We start from the raw sequence: 23,718 nt of genomic DNA, 5'->3' as shown, positions 1-23,718 counted from the left end.
AATTTATAAGGGATTATTGGGTGAAATTGTGAAATAATTACTTTAGTTTTATCAAAACATAATTTTGTTCATAGAATATAGATGGTGTTGAATTTGAGAATTTAAGGAGGAAGAAAAGAGCAGAAAGCAAAAAGTAGCCTTTGAAGTTAGGCTTGAGTTTAGTCAGTAGAGAGAGATGAGGAAGGAGGAGAAAATGTGTGTTTTTATTATTATCTTGTGTTAAAATGAAATACAATATACATACTCTCCAAACTAATTACATGTTTAACAAACTTAATTTGAGTAAATTAAAGGAAGTAACAAACAAACTAAGTCAAAATATGTTTGACCAAATCATAAACTCCAATAGATGGACAGTAATGTCTCCTATGATATTTCATGACTTCGTATTACAATGAAGATTAATGGTTAAATTAAACTTTCTATAAATAGGTATTAAAGGTCAACGTTGTTTTTTAGAATGAAAGTATTAGCACTCACTCTATTTTGTAATACTCTTTCCATATATAGTACATTCACAAATAAACCAATTGAAATGAGGCGAGAGAAAAGTGCATTGAGACTATTAGAGACATTTTCTCTAATCTAATGTAAAATCATATTGGAAGTTTGTTTGTACAACATTGCATTATTTGAATAGGCTTTAGCATTTGATGCCAACATTTCATACAAAGAATCAGCTATCCGTAGATGCTAACTAGTTTAATTTGTAATTAAATGTCTAGGACAACAGTGATATATACCCTAAGATAAAGTTCCGTCTATATAATTTGTCATTTGTAACACACTTTACGACAATAAAAAAAAAAAAAAATTATCTATGGAAAAAAAAGAACAACTTTTTTTTTTAAAAAAAAGACGTAGAATTGAAAAGCACACCATCTACTTGCTTAAACTCAGGCGTGATCTGCTTGTGCTCTTAGGAGAATTTGCAACGCTTACACTGATATATGATTCATCATCCCTGCTTTTATTGGAAGAGTTCATTTTCCAATCAACTCGCGGTTGTTGTTGCACAACCAAGATAGAGTATCTTGAATCAGAAGAAACTAAGGTATCAGCTAAAGCTCCAATTTCGGGGCTTTCGCTCCAAGCATCGAGGCCTTGGATGGCAGGACAATTTGCTTCGTGGTATCTTCCTAACACAAACAAATCCGCGACATTTTGGACTGAGAGGAGTGCTTTGGTTGTCCCTATTCCATCGTCGACAAATTTTTCTCTAACACTAATTCTCTCGTGTCCTTTGGCTTTTATATGAAATTCTCTCATTACTCTTATATCTTCTTGAATTTCTTGTACTTGGGGCTTGTAATCGTTTACTCTCAACCAAATCACGGTTAGCCAAACACTCGGATGATCAGCCATACGCCTAGCTAATGCTAAGGCCTCGTGATCGTCTGTCCCTCCAATGAAGATCATTACTATTTGGTAAGTTTGGTGTCCAAATTTTGAAATACGATAGAGGCCTCCTCCAGCTTGGTCAACTATTTCTCTATCGATTAGGATGGCAACGGAACAAGGGGATTTTCGAAGCACACTTCGATTTATACTCCTTATTTGTTGGTTGTAGGTCTCTACATTACCATCGATACCCCATTTTTTATGGAAGGGGATGACGATAAGGTTTGTTCTCTTGTCATGTGCGAGTGCACATATGTCGTTGTGCATACTCTTATAAGGTGTGACGGACACAAATTGTTGCACCCTCGCGTATCCTTGGCTTTCTTCCTCGAATTGTTCAAAGGCCTTAATTGTGTGATCATAGAGACTAAAAGTGCTAGCCGTCTTCTTGTACTCATGAAGTGGTGCTAAGACGGGCATAGCACTTCCGGCAAGGTTTATTAGTTGGAGTGCAAAAACCGATATAGAAGCACCCACTTTCTCGCACTTGGACACCTCTAGGAAGTTAAAAATCGCCGAGATGTTTTCTTCGTTATGGATGCACACTAACACTTGGAGATCCCCATGATCACTTAGTCCCATAACCTTTCTTTTCCTCACGATGTTGTACTTATGGGAAGGGTCATACAACCATTGTACTAGTGGATATGCCACTCCTGTGAAGATCACGACGTTTATCATCGCCAAAGCAAACAGTCGATCATCCAAAATCTATCGAAAACATAATTATCATTTCATCGTGAGAACTTGCACGCGTAAGTTAATCAACAATGTATAAAGTAATACACAAAAAAATTTAATATTATTCCTAGGCAATATTTACTACGCTAACTACCAAAAAGACAAATTTAGTTAACTACTTCCTCCGTTTTTTTTTTACTTGACTTGTTTGATTTATCATGCTTGCCAATTCAAAATTTTAACCATCAATATCATCAATTTTAATTCTTCATAATTAAAAATTATAAAAGTTATATAATATGATAATACTTAATGAAATGATTCTAACAAGATCCCACATGATTATGTTTTTCCTTACTTTTAATTCACAAAAGGTGATCAAAGGAGGAGTGGTGAATAGTGTAAAAGTCAAAGCGGGTCAAGTAAAAAAGAACGGAGGAAGTATATAGGAAAATGAAATAACCATACCGCTTGATCGATCCAAACACCGAAGGTGGCAACCTCCATGATACCTTTAAAAGTCATGATAAAACCCAAAGGCACAGCATCTTCAAGTGACATACCTACAACCATAGACGAAAAGGCCGTACCTAAGAACTTGCCAAGCTGACTAACAATGAATATGATCTCGACGGCCCAAAAGGAGGAAGTTCCTTTCCATGACGTCAAATTAATCCTCCAACCTGCCATGGTACAGAAGAGTGGAAGCAGTACTCCTGAAGTAAAAAGCTGAAGCTTTTGGACCAATGCTGAGCCCAATGGGGGCCCATGAGGCAATGAAAGCCCAAACAAGAAGGCTGAAAATCTTTGGCCCACTCTTTCACCCCAATGGAAGGTAAACATTACAATCCCTAAGATTAACAAGAAATGAGTTTGTTTCATGTCACAACCTTCAGGAGTTCTCCTTACAATGCACATTACCATGGGCCGAAAGACGCCGAACAACACGAAATAATAGAAGGTCAAGCTTGCTGCGGATAGCCATTTAGGGGGTGCATCCGGATTTGGGCTCAACCAAATGAGTCCAAATGTGGTGGTTAAGAGTCCAAATATATCGATCACCAACGACGAGGAGCAGGCTATTCGGCCCACCTCGGAGTTGATGATCTTAAGGTCATGAAGGTAGTAACTTGTTACCATAAAGTATGTTAGTGAATTGAAGAGGATTAAAACTCGAATGCCTGTGAATAGGGTTTCATCAAGTTCAACGACTTGTCGAATCAATGTAAAGGCCACTGATCCGAAGATGATGGATATTAGCACGCCTGAAAATGCTATGAGTATCGATTTAGGCCCGCTTTTCCTAATCGCGCTCATGTCAATCATGACTCCTGATATGAACATTTGAAGCATGAATCCGAATCCTGCCATTGTCTTGATAATGTATCTTCCAGGAGGTGGGAACAAGGTGTTGATGATAGACTGATTATAGTTAATTAATGTTCGGCCTATAAATAATCCGGCCTGAAACAAACAAAACATAACATTTAGAGTAATAACAACGTATATAGTATCGTATGATGATTTGTATCGCATTATTCATTTATATACTCGAAATAATTTTTATAAATTATGAACCGGGGTGTCACGAACATGTTTCCCTCCTATTAACACATACAAGTATTCGTGCACGGTGCACCCAACTCTTATGTTTAGAATGTGAAGGCAGCACCAATTGTACGTGTGTACATACATGTACGTACGTACGTGTGCTGTGCCTTGGCCTGGCCTATATTCACATTCGACATTTCGACGGTGATAGAGTAACATTGGAATATACATAGTATGATCCGAAGTAATATAGAAATAATGCATTATAAAATGATGGTAAATAAAAAGAAAGGCTTACAACAATCTGGACGACAGTCATACTTTGGCGCAGGGGTTGTAAAAGGAAAAAAACGGTCCGTGTGACGAAAAAAATGATGATAATTTGGAGCAAAACTAATGGTGTGGGATAACTCAGAGGATTTTCTCCATACCAAACACCATTCGATGTTCCTGACCTTTGATATTGGCATATCAGTCTATCCTTGAATACCATTCCCATTGCCCACCATTGTTTTGGATACGCGTCGTCACCGTGCACGTCCATTTTTCTTCTTCTGTATGACCTTAATTAATCTTCTAAACACTACTATATTGTTCTTTACTAGATGTATGTACTAATTATGATTGAAACATTGAATATAACTAATAATCATAGTTAACGAACGATACATTTGACATAATGAACAAGATGGAGAAGGACGAATACTATTGTAATTATATTGCCTAAGTAGAGAAAATAGATGGAGGGAAAAGAAAAAAGAGTCAAAATAAAGATGGTGAAGAAAAATATAATTGGTGATATTTGATCAAAAATATGAAAAGAGATGTTGAGGAACAAAATATGAGGGATTGGACTAGATTTTCTCCTTAAAATTAGTGACCTTAATATTATTTAACCACTGAGAAAATTAAGTTTATGTAAGGGTCTTCTAATAATGTAAATCCTTCATCTTCGGTGCTCCCTTTGTTAATGACCTCAAATGTACAATTAACACTTACAGGCTTATAGCATACATATATACCAAAGAATAATCAAAGATCATAAACCATGTTATAGGTTGGTGTTTTGGATTAATTGTACCCTTTTTTTTGTTAAATGGGTTTACCCAACCCTTAGTAACAACTTACAAGCCAATTGCATTGTCAATAGGGAGGGCATTCATATAACCTAAGTGGATAGCCACTGGACTTTCCTTTGTTTCTTAATACATACAACATTTTTTTAATGACCTATATATCAATGTACTAATATGAACATTAATTAATATCTATTAATTAAAAATATTATAACAAATTTTTAACCTGACTTGATTGGTTGAGAATAGAGTTGGCAATTAAATATAATAAATTTAATAAATAAGAAGTAGGGTTTGATAATTTATGTTGATGATATAGTTTTCAATAAATCTATATGAGTAGTGTAAATATTCGTCCGTCTTCCTATGGTGGAGTCGTTAGTTTTTGTTAGTTTTGTTGTTTGTTTTTGTTTATTTTATTTTATTTTTATTTTTATTTTTATTTTGTGTGTTAGGGTTTATTAAAAAGACAATCATCTTTTGCCCTATTATCAGTTCGTTGGCAAAGAGTTGTCCGCGATCGCAACGGTTATCAAATCTTCAAAGACGTTCAAGTGAATCAAATGAAAATAAATCATCCTTACAGCTACAACAAATCGTTAGACCGTTTCTCTGAAAAGGCTGTATATTCCAGTGATGTGTGCGAGAGATGTACCATTGCGCAAGATCTACTCAACGATCGTAACTTTGATGAAGGAAACCCTTATTTGATTCAACTTTATGTATTTGTTGATTTAGATTTCATTTGTAGATGTCGTATGACTTTTGATTAATGAATTGATTTGTTTAAAAAAAAATAAAAAATTTAATGTTGATAATTTAGTTAATTTGAATTGAATAATTCAATAAATTCAATGCCTATTATATGGTTAATAATGTAATACATTAATAAAAGATAATAAATTAAGAAAGTGAATATAAATGTTTTGGAATAATAAAAATTTATTATTTTTTTATTAACAATTAATTTTTATTGACCTGAATCCACTTGTAAACTGCTAGCTCCACCGTACTAATTGGTACAAATTTCTGTCATGTTATGTTCACCTTTTTTCACTTAGTAGCTAAAATAAGGGTGTAAACTATTCAACTATATTTTACTTCTCAGAACTTATTTTATCTTATCTTAATTTAATAAAATTTATTTTTAGTTGTAATTTCAACTTGGATAACCGTTATCAAACCTTATTATTCTAGAACTTATTTTATCTGAACTTAACCGATCATAAAGTTCTGATAAGTTTAGATAAATGAAAATTAAGTAAATAAAACACACTAAAAAAAACCTATAAAAGACATTTGTATGTGATCTTGCATTTGTGATTTACTTCCATCTTTGAAGGATATTTTCCTAAATTAAATATAACATTCCTTATACTTAGAGTATTGGATTAACTTTTTGGATATCTTATCCAAACCATTTAAAGCTAAAATATATGTTAATCAATTATTCGATCCAAGAAACCATAACAGATGATGAGAAAATAAATAACACAAAGTATTAGGTGAATTATTTGTTTCCCGTGAGTCCACCCACCTAATATATAAAATTTTAAAAATTGATATGTATTTCAAGTAACTTATATATGAAATTTTCAAGAACTTGTATGAAATGTCTAAATTTATTTCAAAATCGAGATGTTTAAATGTTTATATAAAATGTCTCGTAACTTATATTCATCGATCTTACCATAAGTCTGAGCTTATACAATATTTTCTCAATAAATACGGAGTAAAGCTTATCTATATATTTAAATACAACTTACTATAATTTAAATGAGTTTATTAATGCTTCTACATAGAATGAGCTTAATATATATAAACTTATTACATTATTTTAGTTGCATAAATCTTGGGTAACCTTCTTTGTTTTTTTAATTTTTTAAGCTTAACTCAATTTTTTTGAAACTCATTTATGTTGAACAAGTGAAAATAATGTGAACAAAACATAGTCTTATGCAATAAATGTAAAATTAAAAGTATCCTAATCATAACATAAGAAATTAATAAGTAATCAAAATGGATTATTTTCACAACTGATTCACATTTTAATGTACATATGTCGTATGGTAATGTTAATAATTCATGTTTCCAAAAAATAATTATAAAAAGTAACATATATCAATAATTAACCTCTTATTTTATTTTACAACAATAAAGCCTTAATTTCAAAATGATTTGGGGTCAATTAACATGAATTGTAAGAAGGATTCCTCTTTTCTTCTAATTTTAATAAATTTAATAATTAATAGTATCAAGTTGGACTCACTAGAGGAGGGGAGATCACATTGATCATCACTCTTTTTCCAATATATAATGCAAAATTGTTAATGTTCAACTTTTATTAATAATTCTGACCTTAAAAAATCACTTATTTCCTTATAATATAGATATCACACCTCACGTGATGCTCCTCCTCATTTTACTAGACCACACGTGTGTTTTGCATTGCTCACGTATTGATGTTGTCGACTGTGCTTATAAAGACCACCATCTGAAATCTCTTCTATGAATCATCTTTAATTTGTCTAAATAGAGATTATAATCTTATAATTCCAGTCTAATATACACATATCATTTTAATTAAACTCTTGATTCTTGTAATAAGAAAATGGCAGGACCACCTTTTGCACCAAGCACTTCATCAGCAATTCCGAATGGCGCTGAGCTGGCTAGGCTCTTGCCGGGCTATGCTTTGGATGGAACCATTGGCTCTGGCGCGACTAGTGTAGTGAAGAAAGCGAGACATGTTAGGACTGGACAAGTAGTAGCCATTAAGATCATCTCCATAAGGGATAAAATGTCTGAAAATCTAGGTGATGTTTTTTTTCTTTTTTTTTTTTGAAACAATAATTTAGGTGATTAAATATGCTGTGATCCTGCTTTGTTTGTTAAACAAGATTCAATTTTTTTTTTTTGTTTTTTTTTTTTTTTTTTTTTGTGTGTGCGCGCGCGCGCTTTTGATGTGTTTTTGTTACATCACTCTAAAGGAATTTAATATATTTGTCGTAATTTAGATGTTAGCAAGCAAATTAATATATTAGTCATGATGAATTTATAGATTTTCTTTGTCCCTCATTAATTTTGATTTGATTGTATGAATAAGAGGCCTTAAGGTAGTCATTTGACTTTAAAATGGGTGATTTCTGATATGTTATTGTTACATCATTCTGGGGTTTAAGAGACCGATGAACTTTTGTTCTAATTTTTTTTTTTTTTTATCCATGTAGTGAAAAAGGAAGTTACAATACTGAAGATGCTAGTCGAAAGTCCTCAAATAATTCGACTATATGATGTTGTATACACCGAGGATTATGCATGTCTCGTGCTTGATTATGCACCAAATGGGGATTTCTTAAGTTATGTCACTGTAAGGACCAAGATGTCAGAGGCCGAAGCAAGGCCATATTTCCTTCAGGTACAAATCAGACTGTACGACATAGATTCATCCTCTGAAAACATTCTATAGTATTTTATTTTTTTATTTTTTGATACTAGTATGATTTAGTTCTCTTCTGTCCGGAAACAGCTGATATCAGGGGTGGAGTACCTGCATCAGAAGATGGTTGCACACCGTGACCTGAAGCTAGAAAATCTTCTTATTGATGGAAATTTCAATCTGAAGATATCGGATTTTGGTTTGAGTGCTATAATGAACAATAGCTATTTGCTGAAACAAAGCTGTGGAAGCCCACATTACGCTGCTCCTGAGGTCTGATAACTTCCTGTACTAGATTATTATGTTTTAATGTATAATCTAATGCCTGTTGGAAGCTGAATTTTTTCATTATATATTCGTGTTCAATATTTTCTCAGACATTATCTGCAGGACTTTTCTTAGATCTGTTAAGAAAAATGGAGTTATTTCACTTATGAGAAAGTGATGATCTGTAGCTTTGTAAAATTTTATAGAATTTATACCTGCTTTTGTTATAATACGTGTTTGAGTTGCTGATGGGAAAATCTATACTTCTTTGATGTAGATTTTTTCGAATAAACCATACTATGGTACACAAGTAGATGCCTGGAGCTGTGGCATCATCTTATATGCCATCGTCTGTGGCTCATTCCCATTTGAGGATGTGGAACCTGATGGCCTTTACGACAAAATCAAGGTATTTGTAATTTGACTTGATGTTATAATCCTGATTTCTGATGGAACTATATACTTCGTATCATCTAGCCATCGATCTTAATCTACTTACAACAGAAGTTTGTCATATATATATAATCTTGGTACAAGTATAATAATGTTAGCTAAACCATATATTGAAACATTGAAAGAGGATTCATCTTGTATGCTCATTTTCTTTTAAAAGCAACCTATCAAAAATTTCTATTGAAGTTATATTATGAATATAATTATTATTTTCTTCTGTACAATATAATTAAATTCAGAGTAGTTCTATTCAGTGAAAGAATTTCAGCTGTAAGTTAAAAGGTTCATTATAGTAATCAATGATTCTCAGCAGATTGTATATCGCAATTATATTAAATTATGCCTGATTGGATTTTCCTGGTGTATGATAATTGTGTCCTAATTTTATGTGATCTACTTATACATCACAGCTCTACTATTGCTGACATATTTCATGGTTTGTGCAGAGTGGGCAGTTTGAATTTCCTGACATGTACTTATCAGCTGAATTCCGTGACCTGGTTGCTGGAATGCTCACTGTTTGTCCTCTGAATCGAATGACTATCTCCAAGATACGTCAGCACCCCTGGGTTCTTGCTTAGCTACCTCAGTATTAATACCGAGACTCATCTATGTCCAATGTATTGGAAACAATATATGTTTCATTAAAGCTATGTGTCATGTGTATTGTCCTGTAATCTGCATTATGGATTTTTTAAAAATGTCTTGGCCTATATCCTTTTATTTATGGGAAATTCTATGAAACAATTATAAAATTATCTTTGAATGGAATAAAGTTTCTATTATGGAATATGTATGAGCAATATGATCGTGTATGTGTTTTTTTTCAATGTGTGTATAAAATGTGTATGAAGGGATCTAATCATGCAAGATCGCGAAATACTGGCTGAAGAAAAGAATCTACAGATTACGTGTTTTCTGGGATGGAAAAAGTATACCGTAATAACAGAACATAATAAAAGGTTTGATCTCGATCAAATTTTGTTTCCTACTATTAGTAGATTACCAAAAGCTTCAAGTATTTACAAACTTCAAGTATATAGTCATTAAACAAGTTTCTGATCTAAGCACTTGTCCTAACAAAATCTTATGCTTACCAGAGAACAAAAGTGGTAAGAAAAGGGAAGGAAGGAACCTACAAATCAATTCTTCTCAGATGTGTGGACTCCTCAGGGTCATGCAGACCCCAAACTCTAGTTTGCTGTTGCACCACCATTATTGAAGCCTTGATTTTGTAATTCAAAGTGAGCATTTCTCCAACCGGTCCCAACTCCCCAGTGCAGTCACTCCACTGTAAAAGTTCAGACATGAACTTTGAGTTCTTATGACGTCTTCCTACCAAAATCAGATCGTAATTAGAATTCTCTAGTGATTTTATCAGAGTTGCCAAACTCATCACATTTATTAGTATCATCTCTTCATAAAAGGTTCTATCTTCCTTGTGCAAAGTGTTGAGACTAAATTCACTTAGTATGTCACCATCTTGCAACCTGCTTTTCTCACTGTCAATAATCATGTCTTCAGAAGAGGCGCTTGAAAATTTTATCAGGGTCAGGTTTACTCTGGGATTCTCTGACATTCTCATGCCATATGCTAGTGCTTCTCGATCATCCTGACCCCCGAAAAATAACACTGCCACCCGGAATATTGCAGGCTTTGATGTATATGACAGATTTTTCTTAGTCTTTTGTGATCCTCCATGGTCAACAAGGACACCAACTGAGCAAGGAGCCTTGTCAAGAACTTTCTTGTTAAGGTTCCTGTAAACAAAAGAGGGCTCTATATCTTTTTCGCTACATTTCCTTTGGAAAGGGATTATAATAAATGATGTCCTCTTTTCTAAGGCAATGGAACACACGTCATTGTGCATAGATGCATAGGGGGAGATACCCTTGAAACACTGCACCATGAAAAGCCCTTGGTGTACTTGCTCCAACTTTCTGAACGCATTGAAAATCCTCTCAGATTGGCTTGGGTAAGTAGAGTATGATTCCCTAGGTTGATGAGCAACAAGTAGGGAAGAGGAGCGGCCTATTAGCCTGATAAGATGCATGACAGTTAAGTTTATGGGACTCGCTTTGGTGGGACTAGAGACATTCACCACATTCATGACCTCCCTAACATTATCTGCACTATGGACACAGGCCAAAATGCGGAGCTCCTCATCGCGTTTATGGTGTCTTATGGTTCTCCTCTTAAATGCCACATACCTCCTTGAAGGATCATACATCGCCTTTACAATAGGCGACAGAACTCCTGTGATGAACACCACAGATATGATCATAATTGCAAAGCATTCCTCAGTCATGCCCTGCAAAAGTAGCAAATTTGTGCCTATTGCATTTTCAGGACCCAAACTATTGAACACATCATACTTTGTTACAGTGCATATTTTAGTGAGAATCTTTTACTGACAGTTTTTAGAATGAAGAGGTGGTTCAGGAAAAATAAGACATGATAAGTTCGAATAATAAGATAACATTAATAATTTTCAGATGAAAAGAATGTAGCCTTACACTGTCCTTCATTCTGTGATTCAGCAATACCAACTCAATGAGGCCTTTTGCATTCATGATCAGACTTAAAGAAAGGGCATCCCGAAATGGCATTCTGTAAAAGAGCGGAGGTGCAATCGTACCTACAACCTTCCCAATAAAGGCAACAAATACCACCAACTGAATAGCACCGACATTCTTCAGCTTCTGAATAGCAAAAACATCCATTTGTAGGCCACAAATGGCGAAGAAGATGGGCATTAGAAGCACAGAGACGAAAGAGTCAAGCTTTTCAGATAAAGCAGCTCCTAAAGGGGGTCCATCCGGTATGACAAGTCCAACAATGAAGGAAGCTATAACAGCACTAAGGCCAATAACTTCACCTATAAAACCACATCCTAGAAGAGCAAGAAGAACACCAATAATATACTTTTCTTTAACAGGCTGCCCTTCAGGTGTTTTCCTGATCGCCCATAAAGCTGCAGGGCGGATTCCATACAAGGCTAAAACAATAAAAAGGGCTACTGATAGAAAAGATCCTACAGATGATGAGAATGATTTTGCTTTGGCTATCCTGATCGCGAACCTAATTGTCATAAGAGACCACTGAAACACATCTGAGACTACTGAAGAAGAAGAGGCTAAACGCCCTATCTCTGAGTTCAGAATCTTAAGATCAGCAAGAAAACAAGCAATAACAGGAAAGGCTGACATACACTGAGTCTCAATTACAAAAGGAAGTATTCTCAAAATGTCACGGTCCAATGTAACAAAGTGTTTTAAGAGGCAGGCAACTAGACTAGCCATGGCATAAGGAATTATAAATCCTAATATTCCTATAGCTATCGGCTTCTTGCCTGACCTCAATGCCAAAGATAAGTTCATCTTCACTCCAAGCAGAAATATAAAAAGCATCAGGCTGAAGACAGATAAGTTCTCCAAAAGAACTCTGCTTCTAGCTGGAAATACTTCTGCTAGAAAATTTCTGTTGTGTCCGAGGATTGAAGGACCGAGAACCACACCTCCCTGCAGGCACAAAAAAGGCATGCATTGCATATTTAGTCAGGCTTAATTTTGTCATTAGTACTAGTAGAATCAAATCATTTAAGACAATTCCAATCTAACACATTTGCAAAGCTAATATATCTATGTGTACTGTATTTACAGAGATTTTCAATTAGCACCTAAATAAAGTTCAAGGTAACATATAAGTCTCAGTACAGTGTTATTAGTTTAGCGAAAAATAAAGGACATACAACTTCAATTCCTAGGATGTTCAACCAAACAAAACAAAAAGTTGTTTACATATTTTGGATAAAACACAATCAACTAAAATGAGAAGTATAAACTAGCAGATTTGTTTACATATAAAGGTGTGTGCAAACCGTATGATAATGAACCAAACAAAAATTTGTGTACACATTCATTTCATATACACAAAAAACTTAGTGTATGACATTGCTAAAAATTAACATAAGACCAAATCATTAAATATAATGATGCATACATATATACACACTGACCAAGATTTGAGAAACAATAGAAGGTTGTCCAAAAGGCTTGAGAAGGAAATAAGCGACACGGGTGCAAAGAGATATGATGGAAAGCTGGAGCAGCAAACCAGGTATGGTGAACCGGATAGGATCATCCCCAAAGAAGATGCCTCGAGACCCGGTTCGACCCATGGAATGACAAAGGTAGCCATTATCTAGGTGAAAGGCATCAGCTTCTATAGCTTTCTTTTGTGCTTCTAAAAACATTCTTGTAGATGTTGTTGGGGTGATCATATCATCATTATTACTATCATCTTGCATTAGCATCGCAATGGCGGCCTTACCCATCGATACCAATAACTTCTTATTATGATCACCACCCATTATCATAATAATCTTGCTATTTGGGGTTAACAAATTCCAAAAACATCTTATGGTAATTGCTAGAAATTAATGAAAAATCGAGTTTTCGACGAATGATAGATTAGGAAAGGGAGGAGCCAAAAAAGAGGAAAAGGAGGAGAAAGAGGGATGTTTAGAGAGAATTGAGAAAAAGAGATTGGTGGAGGAGCAATAGAGTTGGAATTGAAAAAGAGAAATGAGAGGGGAAGAAGGAAGTAAGGTATAAGGGAGAGCATTAATAGTTGGCATTTCTATTTATCCAAATTAAGGCATTTGTAACAAAAGAAATTATGTTATATACTCTATATTTTATTACCGGAAAAAATAACCACCATTTTTGTAAGGGTTAATAATAGAATTAGAGATTATATTTGTGATATTTCTTCCGTTTTAAAATGCAGCTTTATACGAAGTATGTTATGCATATGGTGTAATAATATGTTAAATGGACAAATGATAACGGGTGTTTATATTGTTTATCTAACACATAGTGACTATCCAAAATGTGCCCATCAAGATCAAAGAAGATCAAGTAATACTTTAGTGATTTCGATCAATATTATCGATCATTTGAGAATACGAAAATTATTCGTGATGTTATAGAAGAACGTCTCTCATGCAAGGCATAAACATGTAAGTATGTTGATGATTTTTTTTTTTTTAAACGTTTATTATGCTGCATAAAAAGTCTCTCATGACGTGGATTAAAGCATGTGATGTGCACACACCAGCTTGCATGCCACTAGATTTACATACCTTTATCTAGATACATAATTATGTTTTGATGCGCATTTGTGTTCTATCATGTTGATTTCGTATTCCTTTTGCTGATTAAGCACTTGAATATGCCCTAATTTAGCTTAGTTGACATTGATTGACAAATAATAGATGGAATATAAGAGAATTTTATATAAGTTTCATTATGTACATACCGCGTTATACACCAAATATATCTTAATTGGATACACTTGAATGTATGATAGAATTTACCTTTAGATACCATTACAGTGTTTAGTCATACACGCCATCCACTTTATTTTTGTTAAGATATACTAGCCTTTTGTCCATTTATATGCCAAATCTGAGCTATAACCAAATTTGCCTTATGGGTTAGTACTTAAACAATCCGTAACATAGACGAATCCGCATGTACGAAAATTAATTGATGTCAACCAAACAACTTATAAATAAATCAAACAGAAAGAATTCATCTTAAATTGTAGGATGTAAACTAATTTCATGTACATTTGTGAGAAACAAAATGACAACATAATTCTAATCTAATACCTAAGACCTAAAATAGTAAAATTTCATCAAACTACCACCATTGATGAACAAGTACTCCTCTATCTCTTAGAGAAGACAAGAGATTAAGACATTGATCATATGTTTTATCATATTTAGGACTTCTAACACCAGGACAACATTTTTGCCATCTATTATAATGACATTCTAAGAAAATCTCATCAATTAAACAGAGTGCCCCTGTTTCAATCAACCTTGGAATCAATTGAAACTCTGTTCCTTCAACATCCATTTTCACCACTACAAAATCTCTCTCCTCAAATTCACCTTTCAACCACTCTGCAAAATCAAATCCCCTTATTTGATCAACATTTACCTCGAAATTTATCGACGATTGCACCGGTTGAATCCTCCCCATTCCTCTGTTTCCTCTGTTTACTTCAATCACTTTCTTTGTGGGTTCTCTGTTAATCTCAAAGAACAATGTCTCATTCCTCACCCAAGCTGCATACGGCAAAAGCATAACGCCTTTTTTAGCTCGTAATTCTCCGTGGAACGATTTATCAGCTTCAATTACGAAAATCTCAAAATATTTGTTCTGTTTTGGGTATCTTTTGTTAAACCAGCTACCAATGCTGGAGCCATAGCTTCGAGCCCCGACATCGATGTAAGCGTATCGAGGCTTGAAGCTTATATCAACCACTGAAGTCAAATACTTTACATTCTTCAAGTTTCTCTTTAATGTAATCCAAGGTTTCAATGGCTCTTTTTCAATCAAAGGTTCTGAATCCTTGATCAATTGAATTTTATACCCAGAAACAGAGCATTGATCAATTGAATCTTTTCTATCAATATTATGAATTGAAAAAATGGGTTTCTTCAAAATAATCTCACGAATTGAGGGAATTAAAGGGTTAGGACCAGGAATATCACGACCCTTAACAAAACTGCAGAAACCGAAAAGCTTAAGAATCGAATGAAAGGCGTAAAAATCTTTAATTTGTGTGTGAATTACAAGAATCCCAGATGGTTTAAGCGTTCTTTCAATCTCCAAAACAAAACCCAGAAGAGGAATCGAAGAGGGAAGATCAAACTTATGAAAAAACATAAAATCAAAAAATTGATCAGAAAAGGGGAGATGAGAAGAAGATACAATTTCAGAGGAGAGAGAAAAAGATTGAACAATGCCGAGGTCTTTGAGAGCAATAATATGAGATGAATTAAGACAAAATGCGGAAGAATTAGGGGAGATAAATCCATGGATGATGAAATCTTGAAAGATTTTGCAGTAAAATGCATATTCATTCGAAGCGCGAAAATTGGGAAGAATGGTGATTTGGGTAGAATGTTGTTGGGAAGAAGATGGAGTTTTTGAGAAGAAACAAAAATTAGAGGAAGAAGAAAGGTTGCAAAAATCGCCATTGAAGGAAATGATGAAGATGAAGCGTAAAAGGAAGAGGAAGATGAAGAAGATTAGAAGACGAAGGAAGATGTTTTTCACATAATTTGGCTTCATTTTGGTTGATTATGGCGATCTTTGCCTTTCTGGGGGAGTTTGTGTAATTGCAGCAATTGGCGCCAGAATATGGATGATATTGATATTATATGTGTGTGTTGAATTAGGGAGGAATGAAATGTTTTGGGTTTGATTTTATTTTATTGCCATTTAGCAATTACAATACACATTGATGATATTGGCCCATGTTATCCAATTTTGAAGATTTGGGTTTGACCCAATTGCTATAATCATTTGTACTTGAATAACTATCACATAATGTAATTTGTGCAATTAAATGTAATATGTAATTATCTTCCTATTTTTTGCAAAATTTTATTTCAAGACTTAGGCAACAAAGTATCCCTAGGTTTGAAGCTTCAAATGTTTATAAATTTCTAAGCTAATAAACGTGTATTTTAACTATGAATGATATTATTTGATTTTGTAGTATGGTTTAGTTTGATTTGATCGGCCGGTTTAAATGTATTTTTAATTTGCTATCCAAATAATGTGTATGATCTATGCGCTAAAAGATGTACTTTGTTTGCTCCTTCTTTAACACATTAGAGTCAATGGCGGGTCTAGGTGGGTGCCTGGGTGGCACAAGCCCCACCAAAAATATTTTAGTTTTTCTTTTTTGGTTTAAAATTCAATTATATTGATGGTATAAAAAATAACGCCTGTATAATTATTTACTAAGTGCCCTTCCAAGCTTAATATTCTAGATTCGCCTCTAATTAGAGTAGTTTCGTTGTGCTCTTCTAACTTCAAAGGAATGGATTATTATTATTTCCTTCAATTAAAAAAAGGATATGGTAATGGTTTATTGTGTTCTTAGCTTATGCCCTTTATGGGCCACATTACTGGCTATTCCAAAGGCCCCGATTAATGCCCAATATTATTTTATTAAAACCAATATCACCAAGTCCATAAATAATAATAAACTAGAATATTACTTTACCCATTTTAAGATTAAAGTTCCACTTTGACAAATATACTAGTCTGAAACATTTATTTTAAAATAAAGAGATTAATATTTCACTATTTTAAGAGTTGGTCAATAATTTTCAGGTAGGGTGGAGAATTTTTCAGTTTCCTATATTATCTTCCTATGTTCTTTTTTTTTTTGAAACCTTCTTCCTATGTTTCTATATACTTCCAAAACTTGAGTTTGCATGTAGTTTTAGGAAGAATTATGGGTAGTATATAACTATATATAAATAGATTGGGTAAACTAATCTGCAATAGGTATTAATAGAAGTGTTATTGATTGTTTGTGAGAGAGATAAACAATAAATAATTAATGCAAATGGGGTTATAGGAGGGAAAACTTTAAGATAATAGTTTTCCATGATGAAATAATTAGTGTTGCAATTACAGAGTATTTACAAAACGGACCAAATTAAGAGACAAGTGATGTAACTATTTAAGAACGGCCAAAAAGATAAATCAAATTTTAAAGTGAGAAATACATAAACCAGACTAACAAAGGAAATACTTCATACTCTCTTTGTTCCTTATTTTTGCTTTATAGAGGTAAATCAGGTAATGTTACTTAAATTTTTGATTGGTAGAAAATGATAAAAGAGAAAAGTGGTGGAGTTAATGAGGTGGTTTTATTGTGAGAGTAAATGTGTGGTTCCATATTCCAAAAATTGAATGAAATAAAATTAAAAGGACGGACCAAAAAGGAAATTGAGGCAAAAAAAATAAGGGACGGAAAAAGTTGTATGTAACACATCGGAGTAGTTCGTTAACAGAGTAGACAAACAAATAACAAATTAATTAATGTGTTAGATTGAGATAACTACTCACCGACTATGTACTATATTGAAGTATTGATGATGATGAGATAATGTTATTGAATAATTAGGGTATGTAGGCTCTAGTTGTACGTCTAGAGAAGAAAAAAATAAAGGAGGTTGATAATTAAATACGCTAAAGAGACCCTCACCAACGTGACAAGCAATTTCCTTAGCCTCCTTAATTTTCTTTGTCATAATCTTTTTGTATATGTCACTGATGATGTAACAACGTGTCATCACTAATACAGTAATTTAAAGCTAGCTCATGAATCATGCTTCAAGAGTTTTAATCACCTGCTAATTAAGCTCACTCTAGCTAATCTCTCTTCCTTATTTTATGGTAATTGATTATTAGATTGAAGGATTCTGTTTCCACATGCAATATTGATTCTCATTGATTAGGTTTTAATCCAACCCATGATTCTGTTTTAATCCTTTTTTGGTACTCTAATTAGATGATCCCACATTTATAGTTAGTTATAAGTTTGACTATATTTGCAACATTCAATACCAATAGCGGCAACATATTCAATATTCATGCTGGTAGTATAAAACAAACAATCACACCCCCTTCATCCGAAGTAATGTATGTTTTAGAGCTTACTAGGCAATTTCAAAGTCATGTACAATTTTTATTTATTTATTTTTTTAATTTTTAATGTCAAAGATGAACCTGTGATAATTGGTAACCAGACACACTATGTATTCTCTTTGATCAGAATGTTGATAAAATGTATCGTGTATTCCCTTCGATAAATAAAAACTAGCTAGAATAATTGCTATAAGTATTATAAGTTGTGACTGTGAACTGTGAACACTCTAATTTCTTCCAACAATCATGAGTAGTTTATGTGTAATTTTGGAAGACAACTAGTCTGTACGTGTGTGTGATAGACTTGGGTGAATTAAGATCAGCAAGTTGAAAAGGACCTTCTTATGAATTATGATGGGAAACCAAATCAAAGTATTGGTCATCGGTCAAATATTGGTGATCCTACTAAAAAAATTCTGGATTTCATCATATTTTTATATGTAAAAGTGATCAAATAGAGACAAGCTCAGCAAGAACATTAAAAAGGCAGACAAATTTTAATACAAAAACGTTCACTTTTACTGTTTTACAATAGATTTAGTTTAAAATTAAATACGACCTTTGAACCAAAATCAAAGGAAAAGAAGGAAAAGAATTTATTTTTTTTTTAACTAGAAGGAAAAGAATATTTGTTTACCTTGTATTTTGATAATCCTTAACCAATTACGAGCTTTCAACATCCAAGTACTCACACTTTGTTTGAATAAAAGGAAATGGAAGGAAGAGAAGGGAAGGAGGACAGACTCTCTTATTTGGGTAAAGGATTAGGGAAAGGAAGGGAAAGGAGATAGAGGAATCCATTTTCCCTCTCTCTTTAATAAGCATATTCCCTCCAAAATTGGTGAGATTTGGAGGGAAAATGGAGTTCACCTCCTCCTCCCTTTCTTTCCCCTTCCCTTCCTCCTATTTGTCTTCCCTTCCTTTCCTTTCCTTATTTGCTATCCAAACAAAGCATCAGTGTCACTTTTTGTTTTGACTATGACTCTAGGCTTCCTCACTTCTCTGCTCCCATGATGAGTTGCTGAAGTGCATTCATTCTCATATACTTATTGTCAAAACCCGAAATAAGGTCATCAATCGTATAGTCGATAATGCTCCTTTGTTTACGTAAATTAATTTATTATATTTGTAAAGATCAATTGACTAATAAAACTTTCTACTTAGATTTGAGTAATCGATGACTTTTACATTATTAAATTTGTTTTAGGCTCATGAATAAGGATCGAGAATGTAATTAGTTGCAAAATTACAATTCTCGCCGAGCTACCTACCTTTGAACCCTACATTGTTGAAGCTGAATTTTTAATGTCAAATGGTGCACTTCCAGCTCTGGCCGTTGAATCAGTATGCAAGACACTTGATTCCACTGGACAAGAATCAAAGTGACGCATAGTGAGTTTTACTCTATCGACATCATGCATTTACACACACTACTTTCTCATCCTTTAATTTTTTCTCACCCTTTAATTTTCCCATTTAAGGCTGTCTCTCTTTTGGTTGGAATTTGACTAGCACAGCCAAATTCATGCAATCTACTCTGACCAAATTCACATTAGAATCCATGTTTCCTTTTCAGATACTTCGTGCAAAAGTACATTGTCAATTAGTACCCTTTGAAGCCAACTATAAGACAAGTCAAAGAATGCTAAACAATCCCAAAGTCTTCTTTATACAAGTTTGTTTGTTATCTTACTATAATATTGTAGGACCATGATGGTGTATAGTAGTACGCATTGAGTTAATAGAAAACTTTCCTCCAATTAAGTTTCATTGTGTAGCGTAATATAAGGGTATAAGTCATACTAAACAGTTATGGTTTTCGCCTTTTGGCTTCCTTGAGAAACTCCTAGTTGATCCCTGAATCGGATCCTCTTGATCAACTCTTAGATATTTTAATCCAAACTACCCTCCTGATAAATAAGGAAATTTTTAAGATACTTCTACATACTTTTTAAAATATCAAAAATTTGCCTTCGATTCGGATTAAAAGTCTGATTCATGAGAGTGTTCTATCGTTGCTCCTACCGCCTCAGAGTGTATTAAATAAGCCTTATGTAATACGGAGTATGATACTATAAATTCCATCTGGTGACAGGCTGACAGCCACAAATCAATCGGAGGAGAAAAAGTCAGTGACAAAAAGTACTAAAAATCAATAGAGTTTATACATACATTTTCATGTATACAATATACAATAAGGCAAAGCATGGGCACATTTTTGGCCTAAACTCCTATATGTCATTTCTGTGTACACTCCTATATAAACAAATAAACAAACCAACCATGTTGAATACAATAAACAAATGAATCTTGATCTTTTTTTGTCGGTCAAAACTAATACTACCAATTTCCTCTTAGTAAAAATTTCCTCTGACCCCCCTAAAAAACTAAGAGGCAAAATATACTGTATGATCTTTCAGCAAAGCAACGACTCAAAAAGCATGTCTTCTTTTGGTTCCTCCTTGGTTCTAGCAGTAGTAGAAGTAGTAGTTGTTGCTGTTGTATTACCAGAATACATGTTGTTGTCTGAGTATTGAGGTTGATTTAAGTACCCTGAGAACCCGAAATTCCCAGGGTTTTGCAGCAGCTGTAATGTAAAGGGAGATAATGGTCCTGCACCATCGAAAGATGAGGGCATTCCTTGATTAGTCTGGTAAGAGTGGCTGTTGCCTGCATTTGAACTCATATAGTTTACAGCCGATGGCCTTATAGCCATAGCGGGCACTGCACCATTGTTAGGAGGCACGACTGCCCTGCTCATTCCACTGCCACGAGCAGCAGGAACGTCATGGTTGTGCTTTCCTTCATAGGTTGTGATCACTGCCCTCAGATCATGAGCTGCCCGTTCCACGTGTTTCCTCACCGGGCAATTGGGGTGCGTGCACTTGTAGTAGCTCCTGTAATCAATGTGGCATCATAAAAGTCAGATAGGTATCTTGAAAAGTAACTATTAAGTATGAACTGAACTTCAACTAATTGAATTAGGCCTAATAATGATAGAATCAAATGACAATAGTGGTTACCAACCAAACACTAATCAAAGATCCCGGATAATATCAAATTAATGATACTAAAATTAGCAAAGTAATGAAATTAAAGCCATTCCATCATCATTATTCATCAATATGGAAATTTTTTATTGCCTATACCCAAAATGCATCAAAAAGGCAGACAAATTTCAATACAAAAATGTTCACTTTATATATACTAAAACTAACCAAAATCCAATACAACTTTATGAACCAAAAACAAATGAATAGCATTAAAAAAAGGAAAAACTATGAATTTACCTTGGATTTGGATTTCCCTTGACAACTTTCTGACCATATTTCCTCCACCTATATCCATCATCCAAGATATCAATATCACTTGTTGTTTGAACTACTACTCTTGGCTCTCTCACTGCTCTACTCCCTGGTGCTGCTGACATACATTCATTCTCCACTTCTCCTCTCCTAATTATTTCACATAAACAAATCAAATAATTAGCATTTGTCGCAGATGGGATAAATCCCAAGACTTTAACCGACTAAGCTGGTTGACATAAGAGAAAAATAACATAATATCATGAGCAAGTTAAAAGGTATACCATCTTTTAGCGTCAGGTTGATCAACATTATCAAGATCAGTCCCAGCTGATCTACTCCTCTGAGAACCCACCTCATCATCAGCCATCGAAATCGATGAATTCTCCGGTGTAGCAACGGAATCCATCTGTCCCGATGATGATTTCTGTGGACCCAATGAATGATCATGGTAATCATTGGATGATTGAGGAACAGAACCCTGCTGAAAAGCTGCAGAAACAGCTGAAGCAGAGTTTCTTCTGGTATTTACAGGCTTTGGATGATTATGAGTACCCTTATAAACAATCTCAGTAATTTGACCATCAATTCCCCTTTCAATCTTCTTCTTCATTGGACAATTTGGGAATGTACACTTGTAATAACTCCTCGGATTTTCACTCCCTTTTACCTGTTTCTGCCCATATTTCCTCCAATTATACCCATCTTCTGATTTTCTTTGTTCTCTTGTAAATTGATCTGGTTGGAATGATGAATTTTGTTCACCTTCATATTGTACAACGTTTCCCTGATTGTAACTCTCACTAGGATACTCCGATTTCACCATAGTCGTAATCGAATTCGACGATTGCTCATTGTTTTGCTTGTTTTGATCTCCAAAACTCCATGATTGTTGTTGGGGTGGTGGTGGTTGTTGGTTTTCCCTTCCTCTTATAGCCTGTTCCTGAAAAAAAGTAAATTTAAAACAGCAAAGCTTTTATCAACAACAACGCGTTTTAAAACTGGAAAATGTTAAACGTAACCCCTTTAAAAAATACAACAAATACTTTAAATACATATCCCAAAGTCCATACTCGATATAGTAAACATTTAATTACACTGATCAACGCGTGATTGAAATGGAACCAAAAAAAAACTTACATTAATAAACGAAGGCATTGAAGATTGAAACATAGTAGATGAAACGTCATCAATAGGCTTCATTTGGGTTTGAAATGTAAAATCTGAATAATTGTTCACATCTTCCTGTTTGTTGTTGTTGTTGGTGTTGTTGTTAACGTTGCTGCAATAAGATTTCCAGTTGGCAGCAAAAGCGCCAGTTGTTGGAGATGGTAACACCTGCAAAATTTAACAAACCCCAAACAATAATTAATCATCTATTTCATATTTAATCTTAAAATTATTAATGGGTTTTTGTTTAAATTTTCAAATTATTTATTTGGTAAAAAAAAAAAAAAAAAAAAAAAAAAAAAAAAAAAACTTACATTAGAAGAAGAGAGAAGAACAGGGGAGTCTAGGAGATCAGTAGGACTCAAACCAGGAGGAATAGCAAAGTAAGAAGAAGGTGAAATGGGAGGAGGTGAGATAGGAATCGAAGGAGGTGGTGACGACTTGAATTTGGGAATACCCGACCCGGTTCCCAAATTGTAACGGTTGTTGTGGTTGTTGTTGTTGTTGTTGTTGTTGTGATTGTTGGTGTCTAAGGTGGCATTAGAGAAGCCCATAGCCCATGTAATGAAAGAGAGAGAAAGTTAAGTAAGAAGGATGAGATGATGAGTTGTGTAAGAGAGAGAAAATTGTGAGAAGGTGGAAAGGGAGAGACTTTTATAGGGTTCAATTCAATACAAATGGGGTGGTGAGATTTTTTTCATGTGATTTTTTATGTGAGCTAATTTATTCATCTTGTAATGATAATTTTTTTTTTTTTTTAATTTCCACATGAGTATTTAGTATTTCGGTATAAAAGTTGTACAGAGTAATTAAATTATACTACGTATCGGTCTCACTAAAATGGT

General features: G+C 34.0%; 5 protein-coding genes across 5 annotated transcripts; 1 reads left to right on the top strand and 4 right to left on the bottom strand.

Moving 5' to 3' along the window:
- Positions 1 to 882: 882 nt before the first annotated feature.
- Positions 883 to 4,177, bottom strand: LOC110684694 (cation/H(+) antiporter 14-like). Its single transcript, XM_021861134.1, has 3 exons — positions 4,124 to 4,177; positions 2,551 to 3,546; positions 883 to 2,112 (listed from the first exon to the last, which is right to left on the bottom strand). The coding sequence occupies exons 1-3, from the start codon at positions 4,175 to 4,177 to the stop codon at positions 883 to 885; spliced, it is 2,280 nt and encodes a 759-aa protein (XP_021716826.1).
- A 3,143-nt stretch (positions 4,178 to 7,320) lies between these two features.
- Positions 7,321 to 9,449, top strand: LOC110684693 (SNF1-related protein kinase catalytic subunit alpha KIN10-like). The gene is made up of 5 exons (XM_021861133.1): positions 7,321 to 7,525; positions 7,940 to 8,127; positions 8,239 to 8,421; positions 8,693 to 8,824; positions 9,315 to 9,449. The coding sequence occupies exons 1-5, from the start codon at positions 7,321 to 7,323 to the stop codon at positions 9,447 to 9,449; spliced, it is 843 nt and encodes a 280-aa protein (XP_021716825.1).
- Positions 9,450 to 9,898: 449 nt separating this feature from the next.
- LOC110684692 (cation/H(+) antiporter 15-like) lies at positions 9,899 to 13,240 on the bottom strand. Its single transcript, XM_021861132.1, has 3 exons — positions 12,887 to 13,240; positions 11,385 to 12,389; positions 9,899 to 11,179 (listed from the first exon to the last, which is right to left on the bottom strand). Exons 1-3 carry the CDS (start codon positions 13,238 to 13,240, stop codon positions 10,004 to 10,006), a joined length of 2,535 nt encoding a protein of 844 aa, XP_021716824.1. The 3' UTR covers positions 9,899 to 10,003.
- Positions 13,241 to 14,513: 1,273 nt separating this feature from the next.
- LOC110684615 lies at positions 14,514 to 16,259 on the bottom strand. Its single transcript, XM_021861052.1, has one exon. The coding sequence runs from the start codon at positions 16,017 to 16,019 to the stop codon at positions 14,577 to 14,579; it is 1,443 nt and encodes a 480-aa protein (XP_021716744.1). The 5' UTR covers positions 16,020 to 16,259; the 3' UTR covers positions 14,514 to 14,576.
- A 4,263-nt stretch (positions 16,260 to 20,522) lies between these two features.
- Positions 20,523 to 23,501, bottom strand: LOC110684669 (WRKY transcription factor WRKY24-like). Its single transcript, XM_021861104.1, has 5 exons — positions 23,188 to 23,501; positions 22,844 to 23,041; positions 21,988 to 22,646; positions 21,689 to 21,853; positions 20,523 to 21,295 (listed from the first exon to the last, which is right to left on the bottom strand). Exons 1-5 carry the CDS (start codon positions 23,425 to 23,427, stop codon positions 20,815 to 20,817), a joined length of 1,743 nt encoding a protein of 580 aa, XP_021716796.1. The 5' UTR covers positions 23,428 to 23,501; the 3' UTR covers positions 20,523 to 20,814.
- Between the last annotated feature and the right edge of the window lie 217 nt (positions 23,502 to 23,718).

The sequence above is a fragment of the Chenopodium quinoa genome, unplaced genomic scaffold (genome assembly GCF_001683475.1).
Source record: "Chenopodium quinoa cultivar QQ74 unplaced genomic scaffold, ASM168347v1, whole genome shotgun sequence".
NCBI classification, from domain to species: Eukaryota; Viridiplantae; Streptophyta; class Magnoliopsida; order Caryophyllales; family Amaranthaceae; genus Chenopodium; species Chenopodium quinoa.
The sequence above is the reverse complement of the archived record's forward strand: the minus strand, read 5'-3'. Positions and strand labels throughout refer to the sequence as shown.

What these genes read in the sequence shown, in the direction of transcription:
- LOC110684694 (XM_021861134.1), bottom strand. Translation starts at nt 4,177, where the DNA reads ATGGACGTGCACGGTGACGACGCGTATCCAAAACAATGGTGGGCAATG. An exon ending in AATGGTGGGCAATGGGAATG is followed by an intron (nt 3,547 to 4,123) that starts GTATTCAAGGAT and finishes TGTTTGTTTCAG; the next exon opens with GCCGGATTATTTATAGGCCG. An exon ending in GTGTTTGGATCGATCAAGCG is followed by an intron (nt 2,113 to 2,550) that starts GTATGGTTATTT and finishes TGTTTTCGATAG; the next exon opens with ATTTTGGATGATCGACTGTT.
- LOC110684693 (XM_021861133.1), top strand. Translation starts at nt 7,321, where the DNA reads ATGGCAGGACCACCTTTTGCACCAAGCACTTCATCAGCAATTCCGAAT. An exon ending in TAAAATGTCTGAAAATCTAG is followed by an intron (nt 7,526 to 7,939) that starts GTGATGTTTTTT and finishes TTATCCATGTAG; the next exon opens with TGAAAAAGGAAGTTACAATA. An exon ending in CAAGGCCATATTTCCTTCAG is followed by an intron (nt 8,128 to 8,238) that starts GTACAAATCAGA and finishes GTCCGGAAACAG; the next exon opens with CTGATATCAGGGGTGGAGTA.
- LOC110684692 (XM_021861132.1), bottom strand. Translation starts at nt 13,240, where the DNA reads ATGGGTGGTGATCATAATAAGAAGTTATTGGTATCGATGGGTAAGGCC. An exon ending in CTATTGTTTCTCAAATCTTG is followed by an intron (nt 12,390 to 12,886) that starts GTCAGTGTGTAT and finishes TTGTGCCTGCAG; the next exon opens with GGAGGTGTGGTTCTCGGTCC. An exon ending in ATCACAGAATGAAGGACAGT is followed by an intron (nt 11,180 to 11,384) that starts GTAAGGCTACAT and finishes CTACTTTTGCAG; the next exon opens with GGCATGACTGAGGAATGCTT.
- LOC110684615 (XM_021861052.1), bottom strand. Translation starts at nt 16,019, where the DNA reads ATGAAGCCAAATTATGTGAAAAACATCTTCCTTCGTCTTCTAATCTTC.
- LOC110684669 (XM_021861104.1), bottom strand. Translation starts at nt 23,427, where the DNA reads ATGGGCTTCTCTAATGCCACCTTAGACACCAACAATCACAACAACAAC. An exon ending in TTCTTCTCTCTTCTTCTAAT is followed by an intron (nt 23,042 to 23,187) that starts GTAAGTTTTTTT and finishes TAAATTTTGCAG; the next exon opens with GTGTTACCATCTCCAACAAC. An exon ending in CAATGCCTTCGTTTATTAAT is followed by an intron (nt 22,647 to 22,843) that starts GTAAGTTTTTTT and finishes ACTTTTTTTCAG; the next exon opens with GAACAGGCTATAAGAGGAAG.